Source organism: Passer domesticus, chromosome Z (assembly GCF_036417665.1).
Source record: "Passer domesticus isolate bPasDom1 chromosome Z, bPasDom1.hap1, whole genome shotgun sequence".
Classification (NCBI taxonomy): domain Eukaryota; kingdom Metazoa; phylum Chordata; class Aves; order Passeriformes; family Passeridae; genus Passer; species Passer domesticus.
In genome coordinates, this window is record NC_087512.1 from 24,583,602 (window position 1) to 24,606,583 (window position 22,982).

Consider the following 22,982-nt stretch of genomic DNA (forward strand, 5'->3'; position numbering starts at 1 on the left):
ATGTGTATCTTTGCACAGTCTTTTTCTCTCTATGACTTAAAAATCAGGGCTCAGTGAGGGACTAGTTCTACTATGGAAGAAGGCCACACCAGGAAATCACCATGTAAAAAATGTTTCAAAAGCACAGATTTCTAACACAACTAAGTTAAATTAGATGCCAGAGCTAAGTTCACTTCAAAAATCTTAGCATAACTTCATGAGCAAGAAGTACCTGATGAATATGAATTTTTATTTTGCTGCTAGGAGGCTTAGGATTCCGATTTATTTAATGTGGGTAGAAATCAGTAAATGGTATCAAAATCTTTAGAGAACCAGATTTGGTGTCTTTAACCTAGTGTTGTGGAGATGTTGGCAAGGTTTTCTATTCTGTATTCCTCCAACCCTTCTTCTAAACTTCATTTTATAGGTAATTTATTCCTGATTTTTTTTCTGTTTCATAAAGTTTTCATACTTTCTTTGCCCTTATTACTTTAGGAAAGTTTTTCTGTACTGCTTCCATGTTGCAGTCTCAATTAAAAGAGCATCAGAAAGGCCAGAGTGGGCCAGAGCAAGAGCTCATGTCTTAGTCTCCTGCCTTAAAAGAGGAGAGATTTGAGATTTCTCCCAGCCTTCCTTTATGTTTGGTATCAAATTTCTAATGTATGGGAAGTTGACTGCCACTCAGAGAAACTAAAAAGGAGAAAACAGTGTACAGAAAAAAAGGAAAAGCAGTACTGATGTAAGTCCAACGCTTAGGTAGCCAAACTATTGAGTTCCTATATAGGTGTAAAATTATACCCATTGTTGTTTCAGGAAGCCTGAAAGTTCATCTCCACTTAGAAGCGTTGTGCTGGTATACTCTCTTCTGATATATTACCTGAATTCAGACACATTTCAATGCATTTGCAAGGACTTGGGTAAAAGTAGCCCACTCCTCCAATTACTAACTCTGCTTAAATTAATTTTTGCTGAAAAATATTTAAGTTCTTGATTTTTTTAAAGCAAGTATATAAGTATCATAGAATCAGAAGGTTGGAAAAGACCTCCAAGATCATCAAATCCAACCTTTGACCAACCACCACCATGAAAAATAACCATAGTACTAAGTGCCATTTCTTGAACCTCCCCAATGATGGTGAATTCTTACTTCCCTGGGCAGTCCATTCCAATGTTTAGCTACTCTTCCAGTGAAGAAATTCCCCCTGATGTCCAACCTGAACTCCTCTGGTGCAGCTTGAGGCAATATCCTCTCACCCTGTCTCTTGATGCCTGGGAGAAGATACCAATCCCCATCTGGCTTAATCCTCCTTTCAGGCAATTGCAGAGAGAAACAAGGTCTCCCCCGAGCCTTCTTTTCTCCAGAATAAACAACACAAGCTCCCTCAGCTAAACCTTGCAATACCTGTCCTCCAGACTCTTAGCCAGTTCCATTGCTGTTCTCAGGACTTCAGTATCTTTTCTATCATGAGGGCCCAGAGCTGGACACAGGATTCCAGGTGTGGCCTCACCAATGCCCAGCACAGTGGGACAATCTCTGCCCTGGCCCTGCTGCCCACACCATGGCTGATCCAGGCCAGGATGCCTTTGGCCTTCTTGGCCACCTGGGCACAGCCTGGCTCATGTTCAGCCGCTGTCAGCAGCACCCCCAGGTCCTTTCCAGCCACTCTGCCCCAGCCTGTGGCACTGCCTGGGGTTGCTGTGACCCAGGGGCAGGACCCAGCACTGGCCTTGTTGAACCTCACACCACTGGCCTCAGCCCATGATCCAGCCTGTCCAGATCCCTCTGCAGAGCCTTCCTGCCCTCCAGCAGATCAGCACTCCCACCCAGCTTGGTGTCACCTGCAGACTGACCAGTGCTGTCACCTGCACTCGATCCCTTATCCAGGTCATCAGTGAGGGCATTAAACAGGACTGGCACCAGTACTCATGACTGGCCATCAGTTGGATGTTAACTCCATTCACTACCACTCTCTCAGCCTGGCCATCCAGCCACTTTTTTTACACAGGAAAGAGGAAAAAAAAGAGTAAAAGAACACCCATCCAAGCTATTGACTGTCAGCTTCTACAGGAGAATGCTGTGGGAGAGTATCATGGCTTTATTGAAGTCCAGATAGAATACACTCAGTTTTTGCCTCATCTATTCAGCAGATCACCTGCTCATCGACCTCAAAACTGCCAGAATTTAAGAAGCATTTACATAATGTTATCGGTCGCTTGGTGGGACTTCCCCTCTGCAGGGATAGGAGCTGGCCTCAGAATGTTAAAAAAATTGCTTGGAAACTGCAGAAGGAAACTGCAGTTTGATCTTTGTCTCCCTGTTTTCAAGGAATTGGACATCATATACTAAACTGTATTAAAGAAATACCTTTGCCAAAGCAGAAGGAAGGTGTTTGGCATTCAGGGTGAAGTCTCAATGCTTTAACTTTCTTCAGTTCCCCCAACCCCAAATCTAACTGGACGTGTGTATGGGTGAGGTTGTGTTCTCTAATGCTCAGCATTATTTCTGCCCTAGAAGCAAAGACCAATACACAAAGCTCTGCTGAGGAGAACCAGACGCAGACTACCCTGGTCATTGTGGAGGGGTATTCCCTGCTGTCACAACTGGACTCCCCACCCCACTCCCATACCCTCACTATTTGGACTAGTGTGCCAGGTTTGTCTATGCTACATGCTCAGTTCTGCAGTTTCAAAGTATGTCTTTTTCCTAGACTCCTTTTGAATGTGCTGGTAAACATGCTCCTTTTGTACAACACTGACCACTACTTTGGCTCTGCTTATTCCATCCCTTTATTTTTCTAATAGAATAATTATTAAAAGCCTTGCTTGTTGTGAGGCAACTCAGACCACTAACAAGCAATGTTTTTACTCTGTAAAACATTTTTCATGTTAACATTTTTCTCTATAAAAAACATTTTTCTCTACCCAGTGAAAAAGGGTAATGGAAATGCAGCTGTCTTCTTTCACCAGCTTTTCATGACTCAATCACTAATGATAAAAAGAAGAAATGCAGACATCAAAGGTTATGGAAGCAGAATGTTTTGATGAGAATGGTGTCAAAAGGTTTGCACAACACATTAGCAAATCTTTACATGTTTTATTAAAATTTGAAAGGTAGTATGTCTAAGACCTCTGCTACTCTTAGATGCTAGTTGCTTCTCTGATATTTGAATAATACACCTATCTCCTAAGATACTATTTAATTTTCAATGAATTTTTGTAGAAAAGCTTTCCTCGTGTAAGTTCAGTTATGGAACAAACAGGTATAGAAGGCCAAACAACATTTTGCCTCATCAGTGTAATCTTATTTCATATTTCTTCCATAGGAAAATGAATGACTGAAGTAACTTGGAATCTAGAAACAAAACCCTGGATTGTAGTTCATTGCTTCAGAGAAAAAGGAACTTTTGTGTGATAATTGCTGTTTTAACTCAAGTGATTAGATGGAGTGAACTGCTTTGTGGAGCACTGGATCTAATGACCATGCAACACCAAAGCATTATAAATGAAGGATTAGATCACTAGCAAGCTGGGACTTGGTGTCACTGAGTGCAGGATAGATGGGTCATCCTTGCTGTATATCTCAAATACATAGAAAAATAGCCATGATAGCCATATAAACATCTTAATATTTTTTAAAGACTCATCACAATGGTTTGCCAGGAGAAAAGTGGGGTTTTTTCAGTTTCAAAAGAAATATCAAACAAGACACGGAGGGATAAATAAGACTGAAATCAGGATGCTTCTGTTTTTCTTTCACATAAACCAGGAAGCCTGAATAAAGTGTCAGCTTTTGTGATCAGAAGGGGATGTGTAGCCTGACTTGCATCATAAGTGGCATTCTTCAAATACAGATAAAGTAGAACTGATGTGTCCCTTAGAAGAGAAAGCAGAAACAGAAAGGTAACATGACTTTAGTTCCCATTCTACCAGAGTTTGGTAGAAGTTGAACCATTAGATAATGTATGTGCTAATTTCTTTTGTGCTTCGCATAATTTCTCATTTTGCAGCTGCTGAACTGTGTTATAAAAGGAATATCTACACATTTATCTAGCTGCAATAGGAATAGCGAACTGAAATACGTAAGAACAGGTGCACCCCCAAAGGTCTATCTAGTCTCAAATACTTGTAAGTATTACAAGAATCAGATTCGTATGGAAGAATATCAGAATGAGAAGACTACATAATGATATTTCTCTGTAATAAACTTGTGGTTCAGGAACTTCCCGAGCCATCGATATTTCAATAACCTTTATGTTCAATAACCTTTTCTTTCATGATTTTGTCTTCTTGTTCTTTGAACTCATGGAAACTTCCGCATCAACAGTACTTCACGGCAAATATCAAAGTACGTATTCAGTTGTGCTGTAGGACAAGTGTCTCTTTATTTTGGGTCTACAATCTACTGGTTTTATATGGTAACTCCAAGTAGATGGGATAATGAGTCACATTGTCTGTGCAAGTCATGACTTTATAGATATAGATCATAAACCAGAATGGTCTCTATCGAATGTCTATTTCCTAGGCCACAGACTTCAAGTCTATTAAGTTTTTTTCCTCTCATATATAGGTCACTCTTCATCTTTATCTCTCTGTATCATTTGAAGTTTTGTTAAATACATGCTCAGATACACTGAACAGGACTAACTACAAATTTATTTAAATGAAGCCAATGCTCTAAAAAAGGCTTGTGAATGCACATTGAAAATTACTTCAACAGTTATAAATGTGCATTATACTTCTTTATTTTAGTCTTCGAAATAGTAAATGAAAGAAATCTACTTTCCTCATCTATTTCCAAGCAAGTTCCTTTTTAAAAGTATGGAAAAATATGTATTTACATGATTCAGTGAGAGTAAAAAGAATAAGTATCAGAGACATAGTCAGATATTGTTATTAAAAATTTCATTTAAATTATTTTTATTTATATATTAATAGTTTAAACTTTCTTATAATTATACGAACATTTCTATATATATCATTCCATTTTAGTAGTAAATGCAATTAAAAGAAAGATAATTATCAATTTAATAATAATAATGATCTGAAAGTTTATTAAAATAATATATTTTAAAAGGAAATTTTCGTATAAGTGACTAGAAATTTTCTATAATTTGCATTCCCTACATTTTTTTCAGCAACAGGACATGTTGTCTAAGCAAAAACTCTTAATCATAGGAAAAAGATAAGATTTATTTAACTAAATACATGAGTTAGCTTTGGAATCTCAGTTGTAGGGTCCCGAGAAGTCCTTATCTCATTCCAGAACAACTTAGAGATATTGTTCAGCAGAACACACAATTCCGTGGCCTTGGGAATGCCAGGTTAGGAATGGCTGCTATTCAGATGTGACTGAAAAGGAAGTGTCTGGAAAAAAAATTGCTCGTTTATTGCTGGTTTATTTGTTTTTTTCCTCCTTTGTCTGAAATTATCATCTTTCTATCTAGTGCTATCTCCAATATGTTACTTCAACTTTCTCATTCCTGGTGTCTGCCAGGAAAATAATTTATTGACCTTTTCACCCCTTTAATATACAAGTGCACTTGAGTGTAGCAATTGCTTACAGACCTTATTCTCAGACAGTTCATTATGTTCTTTCTAGAAACTATTTATAAATTATCATAGATTAAAAAAATCTGTTAGGACAAGTAAAGCAAGTGTTTCACCCTTAGGAAAATGTGAAGACTAACCATTTTTTGGCATTACGCCTTTAATTTCTCCTTCATTTCTCCTGCAATAAGAGACTATCCTGTGTTTCTCACACAAATTCTATTACACTCTTGTTAAGAATTTTATCTTCTGTGATCACTACCTGAAAGAGCCACCACAGTTTTCTCAGACTTCATTCTTCCTTTTTGCTCATTCCAGGTTCTAAAAACAATTTTGTGCTTTCTCTTATTTAATTCCATGTTCCACTTTATATTTTGTTTTCAAATACACCAATACATCAATGAATCAATAACAAAAAGAATATTAAGCATAATGTGAGCCTGCTACTGAATGGAACAGGACCCCAGTGACAGAGGTTCCACAGAAAGTAGAATTACTGAACATCTTCTTTGCTTCAGTCTTCATTGAAGGCCAAGGCCACCCCTCAGGAACTCTAACTCAGAAGATGAGGGAGAAGGTTTGGAAAAAGATGGATTTTCCTTTGGTTGAGAAGGATTAGGTAAGAGACCATCTAGTCAAACTTAACATCCACAAATCCATAGACCCTGACAGGACATATCCATGAGTGTTTAAAGATGTGGTGGACACCATTGTGAGACCATCTTTGAAAGGTCATAGAGATCAGGAGAGGTGCTGAGGATGAAAAGAAAGCAAGTATCACCTTGGTTTTCAAAAGGGGCAAGAAGGAGGACCTAGGAAACTACCCGCCAGTCAGCTTCTTCTCAATCCCTGGGAAAGTAATGGAGCACTTCATTCTGGAGACCATCTTTATCCACACGGATGATAAGAAGGTGATCAGGAGTCATCAATGTGGAGAAATCACATTTGCTCAGCGTGATTACTTTCAACAATGAGGCAAGTACCTGGACAGATGAGGAGAAAGTAGTGGATATAGTCTACCTTGAATCAGCAAGTCTTCTGACACTATCTGTAATGACAGGAAAGCACAAGGTCCTGCACCTGGGAAGCAACAACCCCAGGCACCAGCATAGGCTGGGGCTAACCTGCTGGGGAGCAGCTCTGTGGAGAGCTGGGGGTCCTGGTGGACAACACCTGGGGGAACAACACCAGGACTAACTACAAATTTATTTAAATAAAGCCTGTGCTTTATTTAAATGCACATTGAAAATTACTTCAATAGTTATAAATGTGCATTATACTTTCTTTATTTTAGTATTTGAAATAGTAAATGAAAGAAATCTACTCATCTATTTCTAAGCAAGTTCCTTTTTAAAAGTATGGAAAAATATGTATTTACATGATTCAGTGACCCCCACACCCGGGGGTCCTGGTGGACAACAAGCTGTCCATGAGCCAGCAGCATGTCCTGGTGGCCAAGAAGGCCAATGGTATAGTGGGGGCATTAGGGGGCATTGCCAGCAGGTTCAGATGTTCTGGGCTCCTCAGGACAATGGAGACATGGAGCTCCTGGAGCAGATCCAGCAGAGATGATAGGGGGACGTCACTTATTAAGAAAGGCAGAGGGAGCTGGTTTTGGTTAGCCTGGAGAAATCTGAGAAGTGATCTATTGATGTCTAAGTATCTGAAGGGAGGATGTCAAGAGGATGGACCAGGCTCTTCTCAGAGATGCCAAACAATAGAACGAGAGGCAATGGACAGAAAGTGGAACACAGAAATTCTACTTCAACATGAAGAAGAACTTCTTTACTGTGAGGGTGCCTGAGAACTGGAACAGATTGCCCAGAGAGGGTATGGAGTCTATTTCTCCAGAAAAGAGATTATTCAAAAGCTGTCTGCACACACTCCTAAGTACCGTTGGTCTAGGGAAGCCTGCTTGTAAAGAGGTTGGACAAGACAACCTAGAGTGGCCCTTGCCATTTGATGAGTCTTTCTGATTCTGTGATCTCCTTAAACAAGGACTTTTCTGGCTTTTTTTTTTCTCCATTTGACATGACACATGCTGCATGCTGTAGAAATAAGGTGTTACTTTTGAAGGGTATTGTGCTCCAGCTACAGAGGAAAGGAGCATGATACATTAATTCAACATCAGTAAAATCTTTTCTGGTACCACTGTAATCTATACTTGAAGTATTCCAACTGTCAAGGCATGTATTTCAAGAACAGCCTAACTCAGCTGAGAGTCTAGATAATGGCAGCACAGTAAAGAAGAGATGTTATAATAAACACATAAACCACACACATGTACCCTCTTCTTAAAGTCTTTAATCTAAACTAAAGAGATCGTTAAATAAATGTACGTTACAAACTGTAACTATCAAACTAAAACACTAATTAAGGCAGATATGTTACAGTATAAATTATTTATCTAGGCACAAGGTTTTAATAAGTTATTTCAGCTTCATTACTTAAACCAGTTAAATATTTTGTTGTAACTGCAGACTCCATGCTTCTCTAGATTAAGAAAAGGAGAAGATAAATTGGCAAACCCAAGCCTATCGTTGTTTCACTAATAGATCTAGGAGGAAACCTAGAATTTATAAAGAAAAGGCCAACTAAGACTCAATCAGTAACTGGTGACTTCTTCAGAACGATAGTTATGACTAGCTGGGGTACTTGAGAGAATGCACCACATCCTGAATTTCTTCTCCTACTTAAAAAAATCTGAGGAAAAGCCAAATGTTTTCATTCTTCAGGAGTAGGGGTTTTTAGAATAGAGGATATAGTGCAATAAACATTTGAACACAGTTTTTAACATTTTAAGCCTATTATTTGTGTCCTGTGAGCATTTCTGTCATAGGACTAATGGGAAATTGTTGGCAGTTGATTTAGGTTTCCTGCTTTGGTATCATATTTGATGGTATGATATTTAAATATCTGGGAAGATTAAACAATGAAAAAATAACAGAAAATATTTTCAATTACAGTGGAAGTTTTGAAAACTGGTTCACCTTCCATTTTACATGGATTTTAATTATCATCAAACACACCAGATATGAGAGTATCACAGCACTTATTCCATTGGAGATATTTGTACTTCTGTAATAGTTTTTAATAAAATGCAATCTTTTTAATTCCAAGACATTCTCTATCCAAAAGTAATATCTAATATTATGTTTCCAGTTCTACTAATACCTATTTTGCATGTTTATGCTTGAAGAAATTAAAAAGAACTCTACAACTGAAGAATTGTTTTATCTTTCAAATGTTTCTGTTTTGTGTTCTATGTTTTTGCTTTTTGTCTTCTACTTTTCCTATTCATCATTTATCTAAAATCATCATAACCATTTGAAGGAATATTAACTGATGAAGATAAGATATATATTGTATCATTTTAGAGTTTACAGAAGAGCTGTATAATAAAAGGAATAAGAGAGAATTTGGAATATCCTGATTTCAAGTGTTGATATGTGAACTTCTGTGGATAACATGGTAGCCAGTCCTGCTAAGAAGGAACAGAGAACTGGTACTTTTGGAAAAAACTCATTTGCTTTCATTACAGACACAAGTCTTGATTCACTTGGAGGGAAGCAGATTAAAGTGTTTTCCAGGCTCAGGACTACTGGAAACTGAGTTCATGCCTTAGACTGAAAATCTCTTATGTCAGGTTGGGGAAAGACTTCTTGGTGCTTAATTTCAAAGTAACTTATTATGCATCAGGTTTCTAGATCACTAATGAAAGAAAAAATCATATTACAAGAAGTTTGGATTGTATCATTACTTACCCTTCATCAATGAGATTTACAACACAATACTCTTAGACATTTGTGTAGAATCTTCAATATCAGCATATTTTGCATATGGGCACTGCCAGGGATCCAGGGGTAGCCACAGCTGCTCTGGGCACCCTGTGCCAGGGCTGCCCACCCTGCCAGGGAACAATTCCCAATTCCCAATCTCCCACCCAGCCCTGCCCTCTGGCAGTGGGAGCCATTGCCTGTGTCCTGTCCCTCCATCCCTTGTCCCCAGTCCCTCTCCAGCTCTCCTGTGGCTCCTTCAGGCCCTGTGAGGCCACTCTGAGGTCCCCCCAACCTTCTCCTCTGCAGTGAGCCCCCACAGCTCTCCCAGCAGAGCTGCTCCATCCTCTGATAATTTGATGCCTCCTCTGCCTGGCTCCAGCAGCTCCAGGTCCCTGCTGTGCTGGGCTCTGCAGTGGGGCTCACCTGGGCACAGGGCAGAATTCCCCCTTCCTGCTGCCCATGGTGATACCTGGACACAAAGATCTCTCCTTGGCCAAAACTTCCTCCCTGTGTCCCACATTTCCAAGGCTGTGCAGAAGTTCCCAAAACTATGAAAGTCTATTAGCAACATCTAGAGTATGAGAAAAGCTTTTAGTAGCTTGACATTTCTCTTATACAGAGCTTGAATTCCATTAAAAATATTTTTAATGCATTTATTGTCTCCTTCATGACAAACAACATACTAGTAATCTGAGCCACAAGAGGGCACACAATAAGTATTTGGCAGCCCAGTGGCCAGAAATGTATATAACTTTGTAAAAAACACCGCAAAGTATCTTGTGTAGACGTTTCAGAAAGCCTAGAATAGTTAATGTTTGTTGGAACTATAAAATTACAGCTTGTTGAGCAATGTAAATCTTTTTCCCTTCAAATGTATATGTATACATGAGTTTTGATGAAAATGCTTATGCATTTATCCATAAAAATACATCTTCCCTTCCACTGAGCCTTAGAAATTATTTCTCAGTGCAATTAACTTCTAAAAGCTGTGTCCATGCTTATATGTGTCCATGCTCAGTGCAATTAACTTCTAAAAGCTGTGTCCATGCTTACATGTTTGTATGTGTCCACATATTGTATAGTTAACACCTATGAGTGGAAAGTAAGAAACCAAGTAATTACCAGACACTAGGTAAGTAGATTTGTAAAGATGGTATAAATAAAGAAGGTGAAATAGTTTCAGAAAAAAAGTTAAGTGGAAAACTGAGAAGCAGAAGCCTTCTCTGTTCTCTCTTTTAAGCCCTGTCTGTTAATTTTCTTATGCTGCACCAAACTTTGAAATATACAATGCTGTAACCAATGAATGTAAGTGGAGAATTTAGATATGGAGTAATTTGCATTTCATGATTCTGTAATTCTGACATAATTGCATACAGGTATAAATTCAATGTGCAAGTACTTATCACTGCATGGTGATTTTGAAGATGTAATTTAGACAGGAAAAGGCTATTCACTGAACAGTTGTGGCATACTTCAAGCTAAAACGAGATCAAGAACTGATAGCAGAACCTCACAGCTAACATTCCTGATAGGAATTTTCAATTACACTTAATAAACTTTCAGGTAATATTTAAGCGAAGCTCTGCATCACTGTTATTACTTCCTCCTCTTCTCATATCACAGTCTCATGTTCTTCTACCTCAATAACTATTTGTCTTATTTTTGCCATTTGTACTCCCACAAATTACTCTGACAAATTCTACAAGTCTATTGTTTTCTTTTTCCATTTACTCCAAGAATACTTAAGTTGCGCAGGTAGTAAATGCTACATAGTAGATATACATGGTAAAAAAAAATTAATTTATTGTACTTGAGGAGTTCTTAGTGGTAGTAAAGCCTTATTTTAGACATTTAAACAAAGAAGCAACCTCTTGCCTCAGAGACCAAGTAGACAGTCTTAAAAGAAACTAGAATAGATCTACCTTACAAACTGTTGACTTGGCCTCCTATAGATTACCCCTCCCTACACTGTATGTGCCTGGTACACAAATATAAGTCATAGCTAGCAACCTCTTCATGTAAACAAAACCATATCTGGAGTCAAAGTTCAAGTGCTGTCTCTGTTACAATTTGAAATAAATAGGCACAGTCTGAAAAACAGAGACAATTTCTAAGGACTGCTGACAGGAATTCTCAGATCTTCCTGTAGAGAGAAGTGGGTGTCCATTTTTGTCTGGTTCAGACCCAATTCTCTTTAAGCCTGGTCTGGCTTTTGATGCTTTAAAAATCAGAATGTAGAATCTTCTCTGGCTCTGTATGACTGTGAGGTGTCTGCCTCAAAGCAAATCACAGGATGAGTACCAATAGTTCCTGTGACAGTTTATGGTAGTAATAATAAAATATTCCTCTCTATAGGGAAAGAAAACCATGATGACTGCTACTGTAAACAATGAAAAAGGCAGAACAAAAACTGAAGTCTAAAAAACCAATAGGTAAAACAGAGATAGTCAAGAATATTCACACTGGGACTTTCTCAATCTAAACAATGACTTTCAAAAAACAGTGCTACACAGGAAAAAAACCTGTGAGAAATCATAAAAAATTGGAACACTGGCACCTATAGAAGGCAACTATTGAGGACAGCTACCTTTACAGCAACCCCATACTCTTAATAAATCCTTTACTGGTAAATCCTTTTATAAAAAGGATTAAATAAAAATATAAATAAAAAAAAAATTGCTTGGTATTGCCTCAGCTTCAGTCAGAAAAATACAAGTTGCTGAACAGCAAGCAAGTAAAAAAGCTGCTTCAGAGAAATACGACAACCACCCAACCCCTTTTCTTTTCTTCTTTGCAAGATAAAAAGTATTGATTGTAAGCAGGTAACCTTTTGGAAATTAGTTCAGTTCTGAGGAGGAAAAGGTTGCACTCCACTAGCATTATGTCAGGAGATGGATTGAAGGCTGCTGTAATGAACACAGATTATCCTTGAAAGTCTAGGAAAGATAAGAAAGATGGACGTAGGAAAACAGAATCGTAAACAGGAATTAGGAGAAACTTCCCTCAGAAGACCTCTAACTATCCGGTTATATTTCTGGTGTCGCATATATAAAGAGCTTGCTTCTATCGTCAGCGTGGAGTAGTGGCACTGGTAACATGGTCACTAGAACCAACAAACGAGCTGATGCGCTAGGCCAAGCTTTGCATTTTAAGGGACGGCAGCGGCCAGGGACGGCGAGGCGAGGCGAGGCGAGGCACTGGTCCGGGGCCGGCCCTTTCCCCGGCCGGCCCTTTCCCCGGCCGGCCCTTTCCCCGGCCGGCCCTTTCCCCGGCCCTTCCTCCCCCGGCCGCGGGGCCGCGGCTCCCGCCGCACGTCCGGGCGGGGGCGCCCCGCCCCCCGCCGCGTGACCGCGCCGCTTCCGGGCAGAGCGCCGGGCCGGCAGCGCCGCGAGTGCCGCGACGGCAACTTTGGCGGGGCGGGCGGGCAGCGGCGGCGGCGGCAGGGGCACCACCGGCACCAGGGGCACCACCATGTCCGGCAACGGGCTCACTTACAGCGAGCAGGGCGGGGAGGCGGCGCCCGAGCTGGCGCAGGAGGCGGCTCCCACCGTGACCCCCTCGGCTCCCGCGGCCTTCGGGCTCTTCAGCAGCGACACCAAGAAGTAAGGGAGCTCGCTGGGCGGGCTGGCGGGCGGTGCTGGGCTGGCGGGGCATCCCACGGGCAGCGACAGCCGACAGCTCCAGGGGCCTTGGCCGGCAAGCCGCGCCTCCGCTTGACTCCCGTCGTGACTCCGCGGAAAAGTTCGCTTGCTTACGTTTAAAGTGTGCATAGGTAGTGGGTTATCTGTAAAGTGTTTCTTTTGGTTTCTTTGGAAAACTGCTTATCGTTTCTTCTCTGTTTCGACAGCTAACCGCGGTGGAATTGTCCTAATTTTGCTTTCAGATGTGTGTATATATATAAAGTGTTTGTAAAAAGAAGTGTTTGTGATAGTTCTGGTTGGAAATGTAGTGGATCTGGGCGAGGTGACCAGCTCGAAGTGGGTGTTAACAGTGTCAACAGTCTCTTGGTCAGAAATCAAAATGAGGAAATGGAGAAGGCAAAAAAAGCCCAACCAAGTGCACTGGTACAGAAAGCTTTCAGTTCCTTAAAGTAAAAGTGGATTGGAGAGGAAGAATGTCCAAATGAAAGGATCAAAAGGTTTGCTAAGCTGGAATTGTATTCTGCAACAAATTGGAAATCTATTCCAAGAGCAACCAATAAAAAGCACCATAAACTTAAGGTCTCATGTACATTAGAAAATCAATTGCTGCGTCTTCAGTTTGATTGTTCTGCACAAAGAGAACATCTATGCTCTGGAAACCTCAACTGATGTGTTTATTTGTGAGCCACAGCAGACTAAATCACGAAAAAATGAAGCTGCAGGCACTCTAATGCTTAGCTCTTTGAGACAGTAGCTGATGGGCCTCCTCAGTTTGCCAGATGAGTCTCGTTTCTTTTTCCCCTTCTATTTTGCTAAATACTTCACTTTTTCATTCTGTTCCAGTTCAGGTTTTCTCTGCTCTAGTATAAATGTTCTTCTCTGGAACTGTGTGTTTTATGCTGATTTATGTTGTTTGCACCCTTCTTTCCTTATCCCCTCCCGTCAAAACAACTTGGCACTTTATTTCTAAACTATTATTTTGCTACTTTCTTTTTTCCATGGGATGAAGGGTATCCTGATCATTGATCATGGCCATAATTTTCTACATACCTCATAAACTTAGGACTGTTTTGCAGGTGAAGTGTAGTTCTTTGTTTTGTTAAATGCAGAAGCTGAAGTGAGTGATTCTACCTGAGCCTCCCCAGTGAATACAGGGAAATACAGCTCTGGAGTCCTGAGGTGTTGTCTACATACGTATGTATATGGATGCCTTTTAGTATGGAAGAACCAGCAGCTTGTGATATGTGAGCATGCGAAATGAATTAATCACTCCTCTAGACTTGCTCTTACCCTTACAGGAGTGTAATCCTCTAAAGGAATGACTTGAGAGGAAAACAGACATTGCTGTCTGTGGTCTTGTGTAGTTGACAAGCAAATTCTTGCTGAAATAGGGTGTTATCCACAATTCAGTTAATACAGTTCAATTCAGCTTAACACTTGTGTGGTTAAGCTCTGAGTATGGATTGGGTAGTTGAGGAACAGATGCTGTGCAGGGAAGGTGATTAGTGTGAAAAACCCACTGGACTGCAAGTGAGGGTTATTGTTAGAAAAGCAGATTGTGTGGCACTCTTGTTGGAAAATGCAGTAATCATTCATCAAGCATACACATTGTATTTCTAATAGTTCACTCTAGTAATAGTGCAAAACCTGCTCATCACAAGGCAATATAAGAAGATACAAAGAAGTGCAAGATGTGTCTTGTGCATGAAGACGTGGGTTTAGGGAAGTAGAAGTGGAAACTGGTGCAATGAAAATTACTATTAGAGCTTTTTAAAGGTTGTTTGCTGATCTCTCTGGATTGTCTCTCATCATTGCTGATATACTCATGTCTGATACTATTGTGTTGTTTCAGTGCTTGGCAAACTTTTTTGTTGCTGAGGAAGGGGGATTCTTCCTTGGGTCTACTGATCATACAAGAAATACCCCTCAGCAGAGGGATACATATATAATTTATAGCCCAGAACATTAGTGCAGTAATGTTGGACCAGAACTCTGTGCTTGCCTGTTGCCAGTCAATCAGAACAATATCATGTACTTAATGTGTAAGTATCAAGGTATTACTGTAAGCACTTCATTGAAAAAGTTCCAGTCTTTTTTCTTTGTGTTGTCTGCCTTCCCCTGTTTGTCATGAAGAAGTAAGCCAAAATGGTTAAGAACATAATGAAGTTGTTAGGATAAGTTGTCTTTGATCTTGAGACTGAAGAGCCCACACAGAGGCACAAATCAGTGTTGGTAGACTTAAATCTGAAATCCAAAGTTGGTTTAATATAAACTATTTGTCCTGTTTTTTTTTTCCTAGCATTTCAGTAGGACTACTCTGCTGAAGTTCGTATCATCCAAAAGCTCTGATCATCCCTTGGTGTAAAAACCTATGTGTCATTCTCCTGCTAAAGCTGCCTTTTTTGCCTTTAGCATTCAATAATCTATCCACTGACTTCCAATTACAAATATAATTTCATTTCAATTAATAAACATAGTATTTTTAGTACATGCTTGTGTTGTAGTTTGGTTCAAACATGTGCTATCAGTATTGAAAATATCTTAGTTCATCAAAATTTCTGTCCTGGTGACATCTTTATCCTGACAAAGTATAAAGTTTTACTGTTAGAAGATTATTAAAAATAACTGTTTATTTCATGATCTTTTATCTTAATATAAGCAAGGTGCATTATTTTTCACACACTGTGTACAAACATTGTTTCTCATTAGATAATACACTGTATGTATCCACTGCAGTGAAAGAAAATAGAAAACATAAAAATACAATTTTGGTCTGCTTCTATCAGATGACTGTACATGTTCAGGACAAAAGAGAGGAGGTAAGGAAGAGGGTTTTCTAATTTCTCTGTAGTATTACAACATGTACATAAGAAACTGATTTCTTACTGGTGTTGACTAAACTAAAACTGTTCTTGAATAAGAGATTTCATAAGAAATATATTATACTGATGCTAGCCTTTTCTGTGTATATTTAATCCTGACTAAAGAGGCAAAGAGAACTTACGGTTTTGAAATGTAGTGCTGTTGAAACCTTTTGGTTAGTTAGATGAATGAAGTAGATCTGGTGTTCAGAGAATGGAAATTTTGCGTTCATTCTGTTAAGCATCTCAATAACTAAATAATTAAAAGATCTTACATACCTGAGATGAGTCAGTCTGAACCTTCTTGTGTAGAAAGGGCCCTGTTGCATGACTCGAGATGCCTTTTGGTCTCCTTCTTCTCTTCCTCTTTCACACTTGACATATGAACTGGCATTGTGGTATTCCTTTATAAAACTTGTGAATTTATGTTTTAAAAATGTATTAGTCTGTCCAGGTTGGCAGGTTGACACTTGTCTGTGAACTGAAATGTTATAGATATTCACATGTCCCACATATTTCAAGAAGTAGAGAAAGGGTCAGATTCTGGTCCCCAGAGTTATGGAAACAGTTTCCAGAGAAGTCTTTGTCTGTAACAGAAGTTTTCAACAGAAAATTTGTAAGAGCCAATATGTTATGTGAATCTTATGTACAAGCTGAATCCAGCATGTGGTCCTCAAGCTATTTCTCCTAGTTCTAGATTGATGGACTCCATGCAGTAAGCACTGCCTAGCTGGAATCTCAGAATCTCCTGTTTAGTGTAGAGAAATACTATGTGATTCACATCACCTAAGTTAATAGAATATTTTTATAATTACATTATGCTTTATTACATTATTATTACTCTGAATTTAGGAGTGAAAATTTTAACCACCATCCAACATGTAAGCATACCTGGAGAGTTAATTAGAAATACAGAATCCTTGTTAATTGCATACATTAGGGTACAACTATAACTGCTTACAGCTAATTGCAGGTAGACAGAGGATTTTCATCTATATTAATTCCATTTTAAACAAAACTTTGCCTGCATGTAAAATTAGAATATAATAATGTTTGGTGCTTCGAAGTGGTACAATTTCGGCAATAAAGTAGTTATTGCTTTAGCTGATAAAATGTAAAAACTTAAGAGGTGAACCAGAGGAGTAGCATCAGTAGATGTCAATTATTAAGTGCAGTATTGAAGCAGATGGCAAAATTTATAACACACATTTTCAACTTTACTGATTTGCATCTTAAACTATTTCTGCCAAGCAAAATACATTTGTAATTTATTAGATTTTTTTGTTGCAGGTCTGGCTTACATGTTTTGTGGAGCCATTCATCAGAAAACTCGGCAGTGCTGCAAACTCATTTTTCTTTGCAGATATTTGCAAGCCTGTTTTGCAGAGAGCTGAAGGTGGTGATTTCATTAAGATACTCATTCCCCAATTCTCTGTGCAGAAAACTTTTCCAAACCCATTGGAGCTAAAAACTTGCTTTCAACAGCTGCCAGAGGTGTTCTTGGAGTCTTAAATTGATCTAGTTTTATCTTGGCATATTCTGTTCAACCAGTCATGGAGAGATTGTACATAGATTGCCATTTGTGAAATTCTTGGAGGAGACTCCAGCTCTAATATTCATACTTGATGCATCCGCTAGCTCATTGGCACAACTACTTTCTTTCTCCATCTGTTAAAATGGCCCTATGCCCACCGATATGGTTATATGCCAGTTTTGGTAGGATGTACAACCCAGCAAAGATGAATGGTTTGGATGAACTGATGAGTCTACAAGATAAAATCTGAACCCTCTAGTCAGTATAAGGATAGGAACAAAATGCAGTGTACAAATGTGGGCATGCTGTTGCAGAACACTTCTCCAGCTGAAATCTGTCAGATCTGATGGGAAGTACCACACAGTGAATATGTTCTTATTGCCGTGCACTTGACACATATGAGAATGCAAACAATGAACTGTTGATTTGCCGTGGCTCTCTGTAACATAGTCACTATAGTTTTTGTGGCTTTTTATTTGCTCAGAAAAGCAAGTTTTACAATTTTAAGCTCTTCAGTGTGGTTTCTGCTTTTTTACTGCATTGTCATTTATTTGCCTTAGACATTTGCTTGGATATGCATCCTGAATGGTATTAAATAGACATATCTACAGCTGTTACAAGGCTGAAATTCCACATTTTTAGTTCTGCTTTTTTTGAAGATTGTTCTTGTTTGTGCCACCCCTTGATAGTTTTGATACTTGGAGAAAACCAGAATGGTTTTCACGTTCTGCCAGAAGATGAGCAGTATTGTAGTGCTGTTAAACAGTGTTTCTGAAACCTGGACATGTATGTGGATGTACTAGCACCGAGTAGGTTCTGGCAACACCACCTCTGCAGTGGTATCTTTCAAAGAAGCTTTTTCTCAATATTTTTGGGAAAGCTGGAAACACTAGGAGTTGTACACAGTGATCCTTGTGGGTGCCTTCCAGCTGAGAATATTCTGTGATCCTGCTTCTCACTTTCTTATAATCACTTCAAAACTATCAAAGGCTGCAAAGTGATCTATAAATGTCTGCAAATTCTGAGTGCTAGCCTCAAGAAATGCTCTAAGCTGACACAACCATTTAAGTGTCAGCATCACTTCTGATGACACTCTTTCAGCCTTCAGAAAACTATCTTCCACTGAGGAAGATTTCTCTCTTGACGGAAGTTTCCCAGCCGTATTGGTGGTGTGGGTACTATCAGAAGTGGTTATATGCAGTGCAATTGCACGACTGAATCTTTTCATCTTTTCAGAGAACGTTTCTTGTTGTTGGATGAAGTAGTGTCTTTAATTATTCTACTGACAACAGATAATGTTAGCTCAAATCACAGTGTGATCAAGAAGAAATTTCAGACTGTTTTATCATACTAGCTGCCATCTCAGGTGGTTTACATATCTGCATTGGTGATGGTGGTAGCAGCAGCTTAACAGGTGTTGATGCACTGAGTTGTTCAAGTGTTGCTCAGGTGGTATCTGTTCACGACAGAGAACTGGGAGATGCTTTATTTGGTTTTTAACTTTACGCTTTTCCTGTTTCCTCAATGGGAGGGAAAGAGTGTAACTAAACATACAGATTGTAAGTGCTTTGAGAAATTAGTGGCAAAGTAACAATTAAATGAGTTAAATTATGCTTCTGGTCAGACTATAACTAGTTTTGTTCTCTGTGGCTCTCACGCTTACAGGATACTACAGTCATCGTGATTTCCCTGACATCTCTATCCTTTAAAACTATTTAGTTTGCTTTTTGCGTAACGTACTTCTTTTTCACATTGAAAGATCAGGGATGGCTGAAAAAAAAAAATTCTTATCTCAATTTCTCTTTAAACCATAGTACAGCTGCACTCATAGCCATATGATTCAAGGCTTTCTAGAAGTAGTAGTTGAATTTTGTGTTGTAAATTAGAAGTAAATATAATGTTATAATGGAAGAAGAATGGTAGTACTGAACAGCGCCACAAGATGTCATTCAAACAGTTTATGGCATAGACCAAAACACAGTGAAACTCAGATTTCTTAATTTCCTGCTAGAAGAAAACCCTAAATCAACAAAATTAACTCAAATTGCAGCATGTGTTTGCTGCCAGTTAAGTTTCCGTGTTTTATGGGTCTGAAATCAATTTGCAGTTCCTCTTTAAATATTAAATTCAAACTTGTTTAGAATTTACACAATAGCATGACCTAGAATAAACCAATTTATTTTAAGCAATTTGCAGTACCAGTAACAAGAAAAAAAAAAATCAGGAAGTATGGGATGTTCCCTAGGACTTCATTGCTACTCAGGTGCCAAGAGTAAAGGTTACACTGCTCTGTAAATGTGTATTTTCTGCTTCAAACTTGGTAACATCCACAGTATTTTGAATTTTATGTTGAAGACAAAAAAAAAAAAATATGCTGTGGATAAAAGTATGTCCTGCTAACCAAAGTCTCTTGAATGCAAGAACAGTGCAATTGCTATTGTATAACTGAAATTATACATTATTATGCAGTGGAGGAAAACTTGAAACAAGAAATGCATTGTTAAAACTCAACTGAGTGAGACTTCTGTAACTTCTCTTTTATATGAGCTTTATTCCATAATACTGAAACTGGTGAAGCTTGCTTTGTCCCCAGTGGTGGATTTGTTTACCACTTCCTATATCTTACCTTACAGTGCTATAGTGCTATCCTTGTATGTGAAGATCTTCTGTCTCATCAGCATTTATTTGTTTAGAAGTCACTCTCCTTTCCTTGAAGGGATTACAGCTGTTCTGAGGTTATTGTTGCATTGCTAGTTAGACTTCAGTTGCAGTTTGGATACTCATGAATTTTCTGCTTAATTACTATGAAGGCTAATGGTTAGTGGGTGACTTCTTTCAGTAACTGACATGTCACAACTGTACCAAAACTTGAAAATCTGTGGATTTAATCTTACAGTGTTGCTAAATCTGATAGAAAATAAATGTGCATTTTACCAGAGAAGAGCAAGTGTTTTCTTAATAATTGTTGTTTGGAACATGGTGATGCAGTGCCAAATGACATGCCACAAATTCTGGATTTAGTATATTTTAGTATAAGTGGGAGTTTGTCGTAGTTCCTATGGGGAGATGAAGTAACTGAGACAGAGGCCCAGATTTATTTCTGACATAGCTGTTTAAACCTCAGTGATGTATAGTAATGCCTACCTTTATTTTTCTGTAGAAGTGGGCAACATTGCTCATTGGAATCTGTAGTCGTAGTCTTAACCTCAGCAAAATGCCAGTTCTAGTGGCCAAGTGTGTGCTGACTGCAGTATGGCATATTCAGAATTCTTCTTTGGATGCTCTTTGCCATAATCAACATGCAGAGCAAGCTGATCAAAGTGTTTTTTGGCATAGGACTGCAGACTTCTAAAGCATAATCTTGTGACTGTCAAGATCTAAGGTTGTTTTTTATCTTTTCTTTTGTTCCTTACACTCCATATACTTATCGCACCCCTACACCCAGCATCCTCTTTTTTCAGGGAGCAGTTGTAAGGATGTGGCTTATTCCTTTTTAATGGCAGGGGAATAGAGGCCACAAGAAAGAGCATGAGAATTAGAAAAGTTTAACTGGTGTTTTTTGTTTCTTTCTGGTAGTAACACCTATAAGATTAATCCAAACTGGTAGGTCTGTCACTGGTCCTGTGATACTCATATCCTTATCGTATCTACAAATGGTACAAAGGTGTGAGGAAAGCAGTGTTTTCATGTAGAAAGAAGGAAATAGTATGTATCTTAAATGCTACAAGTGTAAAATATGAAAACATAGAAGAAAGTTAGAAACCGACTACCTCTGCTTAACATTCAACCAATGTTTAAAGGAGAACATGTTATTCTGGATGTGTTTCGTGATGTTCATCATGTTGTGTCATTGCAAATCTGTCATTTGTGATACTTGCCATGAAAATTAGGTGATGAGTTTTCATTTCTAATTTATACTACTTTAACTTTCAAATTGTTATACTTAGGAATACAAGCCTGTGGTGCTAAAGATTACAAAGGCAGCTGGGAACTGATTTTTTAATACATTAATAATTGACTTGTTGCCTTTTATAGATGCTATACAAGTACTAAAGATCATATAGCACATACTTAATATTTCCTATAATTATAATATTTCTAATTGTTGTCTATACCAGTGCTTTCAGTTTGCAACTTTTGAGGACAGTGGGCCTACATTGAAATAGATGTTAAGACACTAGATTATGGCTTGGGAACTCAAGGGAGGTCTTGTTGAGTTCTTAGAATACATCATTGGGCAGACAGGTGGGAATCTTCTTGTTTTTTCTGAGGATTTTTTTTTTTGCTCTTGGAGTCACTTTACGTCTTCTTACTGTAAGGGAAAATGGTTGAAACTATATATCTATACTCTGCCAAAAGTTTGGTGTTTTTTCATCTGTTGTTGTTGGGACCATTACTTTCCTGCTTCATATAGTTCCACGTCATTTGTCAACTATAAGATTAGGCTTATTTAAACCTGGTGTTGCTCCTGAAGTAATAAAATTTGTATTACAATCATCTATAGTATGTACCTGGCTCTGTAAGGGTAGAGTCTCTCAAAGATTTAGCAGGGAGAGGCAAAGGTATTGATGCAGCTGAGGGTTGCTGGCATTTTCCTGAGCCCCTGGCATGTGGAAGTGATAAAGAAAGTATTTGTCTAGGACTGTGTATTGAGGAACTGTCACCTCAGCATAACTAATGAGTATAGAAACATGAACCCTAGTGTGACTGCAAAGCTTACATTTATGTTTACATTTATTTCTATTTAGAGGGATTTTATGAAAAGATTAAAATTTCCTTAAAACTTCTTAATGATCAAAAGATGAAAATACTTATACTGTACAGTAAACTGTATTACAAAAGATTGAAATGCGCTTGCTTTTCCCATTGTTCATTGAGGCTCTGATAAACGTTTTTGGAGGGAAATGACCTTTGAAATCTGCCTATGGTATTTGTTTCTGGAAGTTAAAACAGCAAGGGAGTGCGTATCCTGTTACTTTGTAAGACTTTTTTTTTTGAGAGTAGACCTTGCTCTTGGCAGGCAACCTTGGTTGAGTTCAGTGATTTTTTTGTTAATTGTTTTTTTACATACTTCACTTAAAAGAATGGAACAAAACTCCACAATGCTGGGCAAAATAATTAAGGTGTCTTGCACTATTAAGTCTGCTCTTAAAGGAAAAAACTTTGATGTTACACTGAAACCATATCTAACTGTAGAAGAAAAAAGGCTTGCTGCTGCTGGTGATCCATATGGGTGTGTGGAGCAATATTTTACCCCGTAAGTATCTAATATTTGCTAATCCTGGATTATAATTCGTTAGAAAAGATATTTAAAAACCCAGACAAACCATCTATTCAAGTAACGATTTAAAATGGATTAATCAAGAACTTGTTATTTAATTTCTATTTTTCTTTCTTTATTTTTTCCCCTGCTGCTTTTTTCATGTGGAAACAAGGCTGGCTGAAAACAGGTCTTCATATATAAATTTCTGTGGCTTATATCTTCGTAGCTAACAGTTCAAAATGTTTTAATTTGAAGTGTATGATAGAATATTTTCTATAAGCATTTAGAAGTAGAGCTCATCAATAAGCACTTCTTCTGTCTTCACATCTTAAATTTGCCTTTTTTTTTTTCTTGTTGTTTGTTACATTCTGGGAGACG

At 38.5% G+C, this 22,982-nt stretch overlaps 1 protein-coding gene across 5 annotated transcripts in view; it reads left to right on the forward strand.

Moving 5' to 3' along the window:
• The first annotated feature begins 12,667 nt into the window (after positions 1-12,667).
• Positions 12,668-22,982, forward strand: part of AP3B1 (adaptor related protein complex 3 subunit beta 1) — a 154,949-nt gene continuing 144,634 nt past the window's right edge. For 2 of the 5 annotated variants that reach the window (XR_010352186.1, XM_064403012.1), the window contains exon 1: positions 22,352-22,598. Coding sequence is in view for 4 of the 5 variants with exons in the window: in XM_064403012.1 (XP_064259082.1) it covers positions 22,426-22,598 (173 nt within the window). In the remaining variant the exon portion in view is untranslated. Of the gene's footprint in view, positions 12,908-22,351; positions 22,599-22,982 lie in introns of those variants that run through there. The other 3 variants (XM_064403014.1, XM_064403015.1, XM_064403013.1) reach the window with 3 other exon arrangements.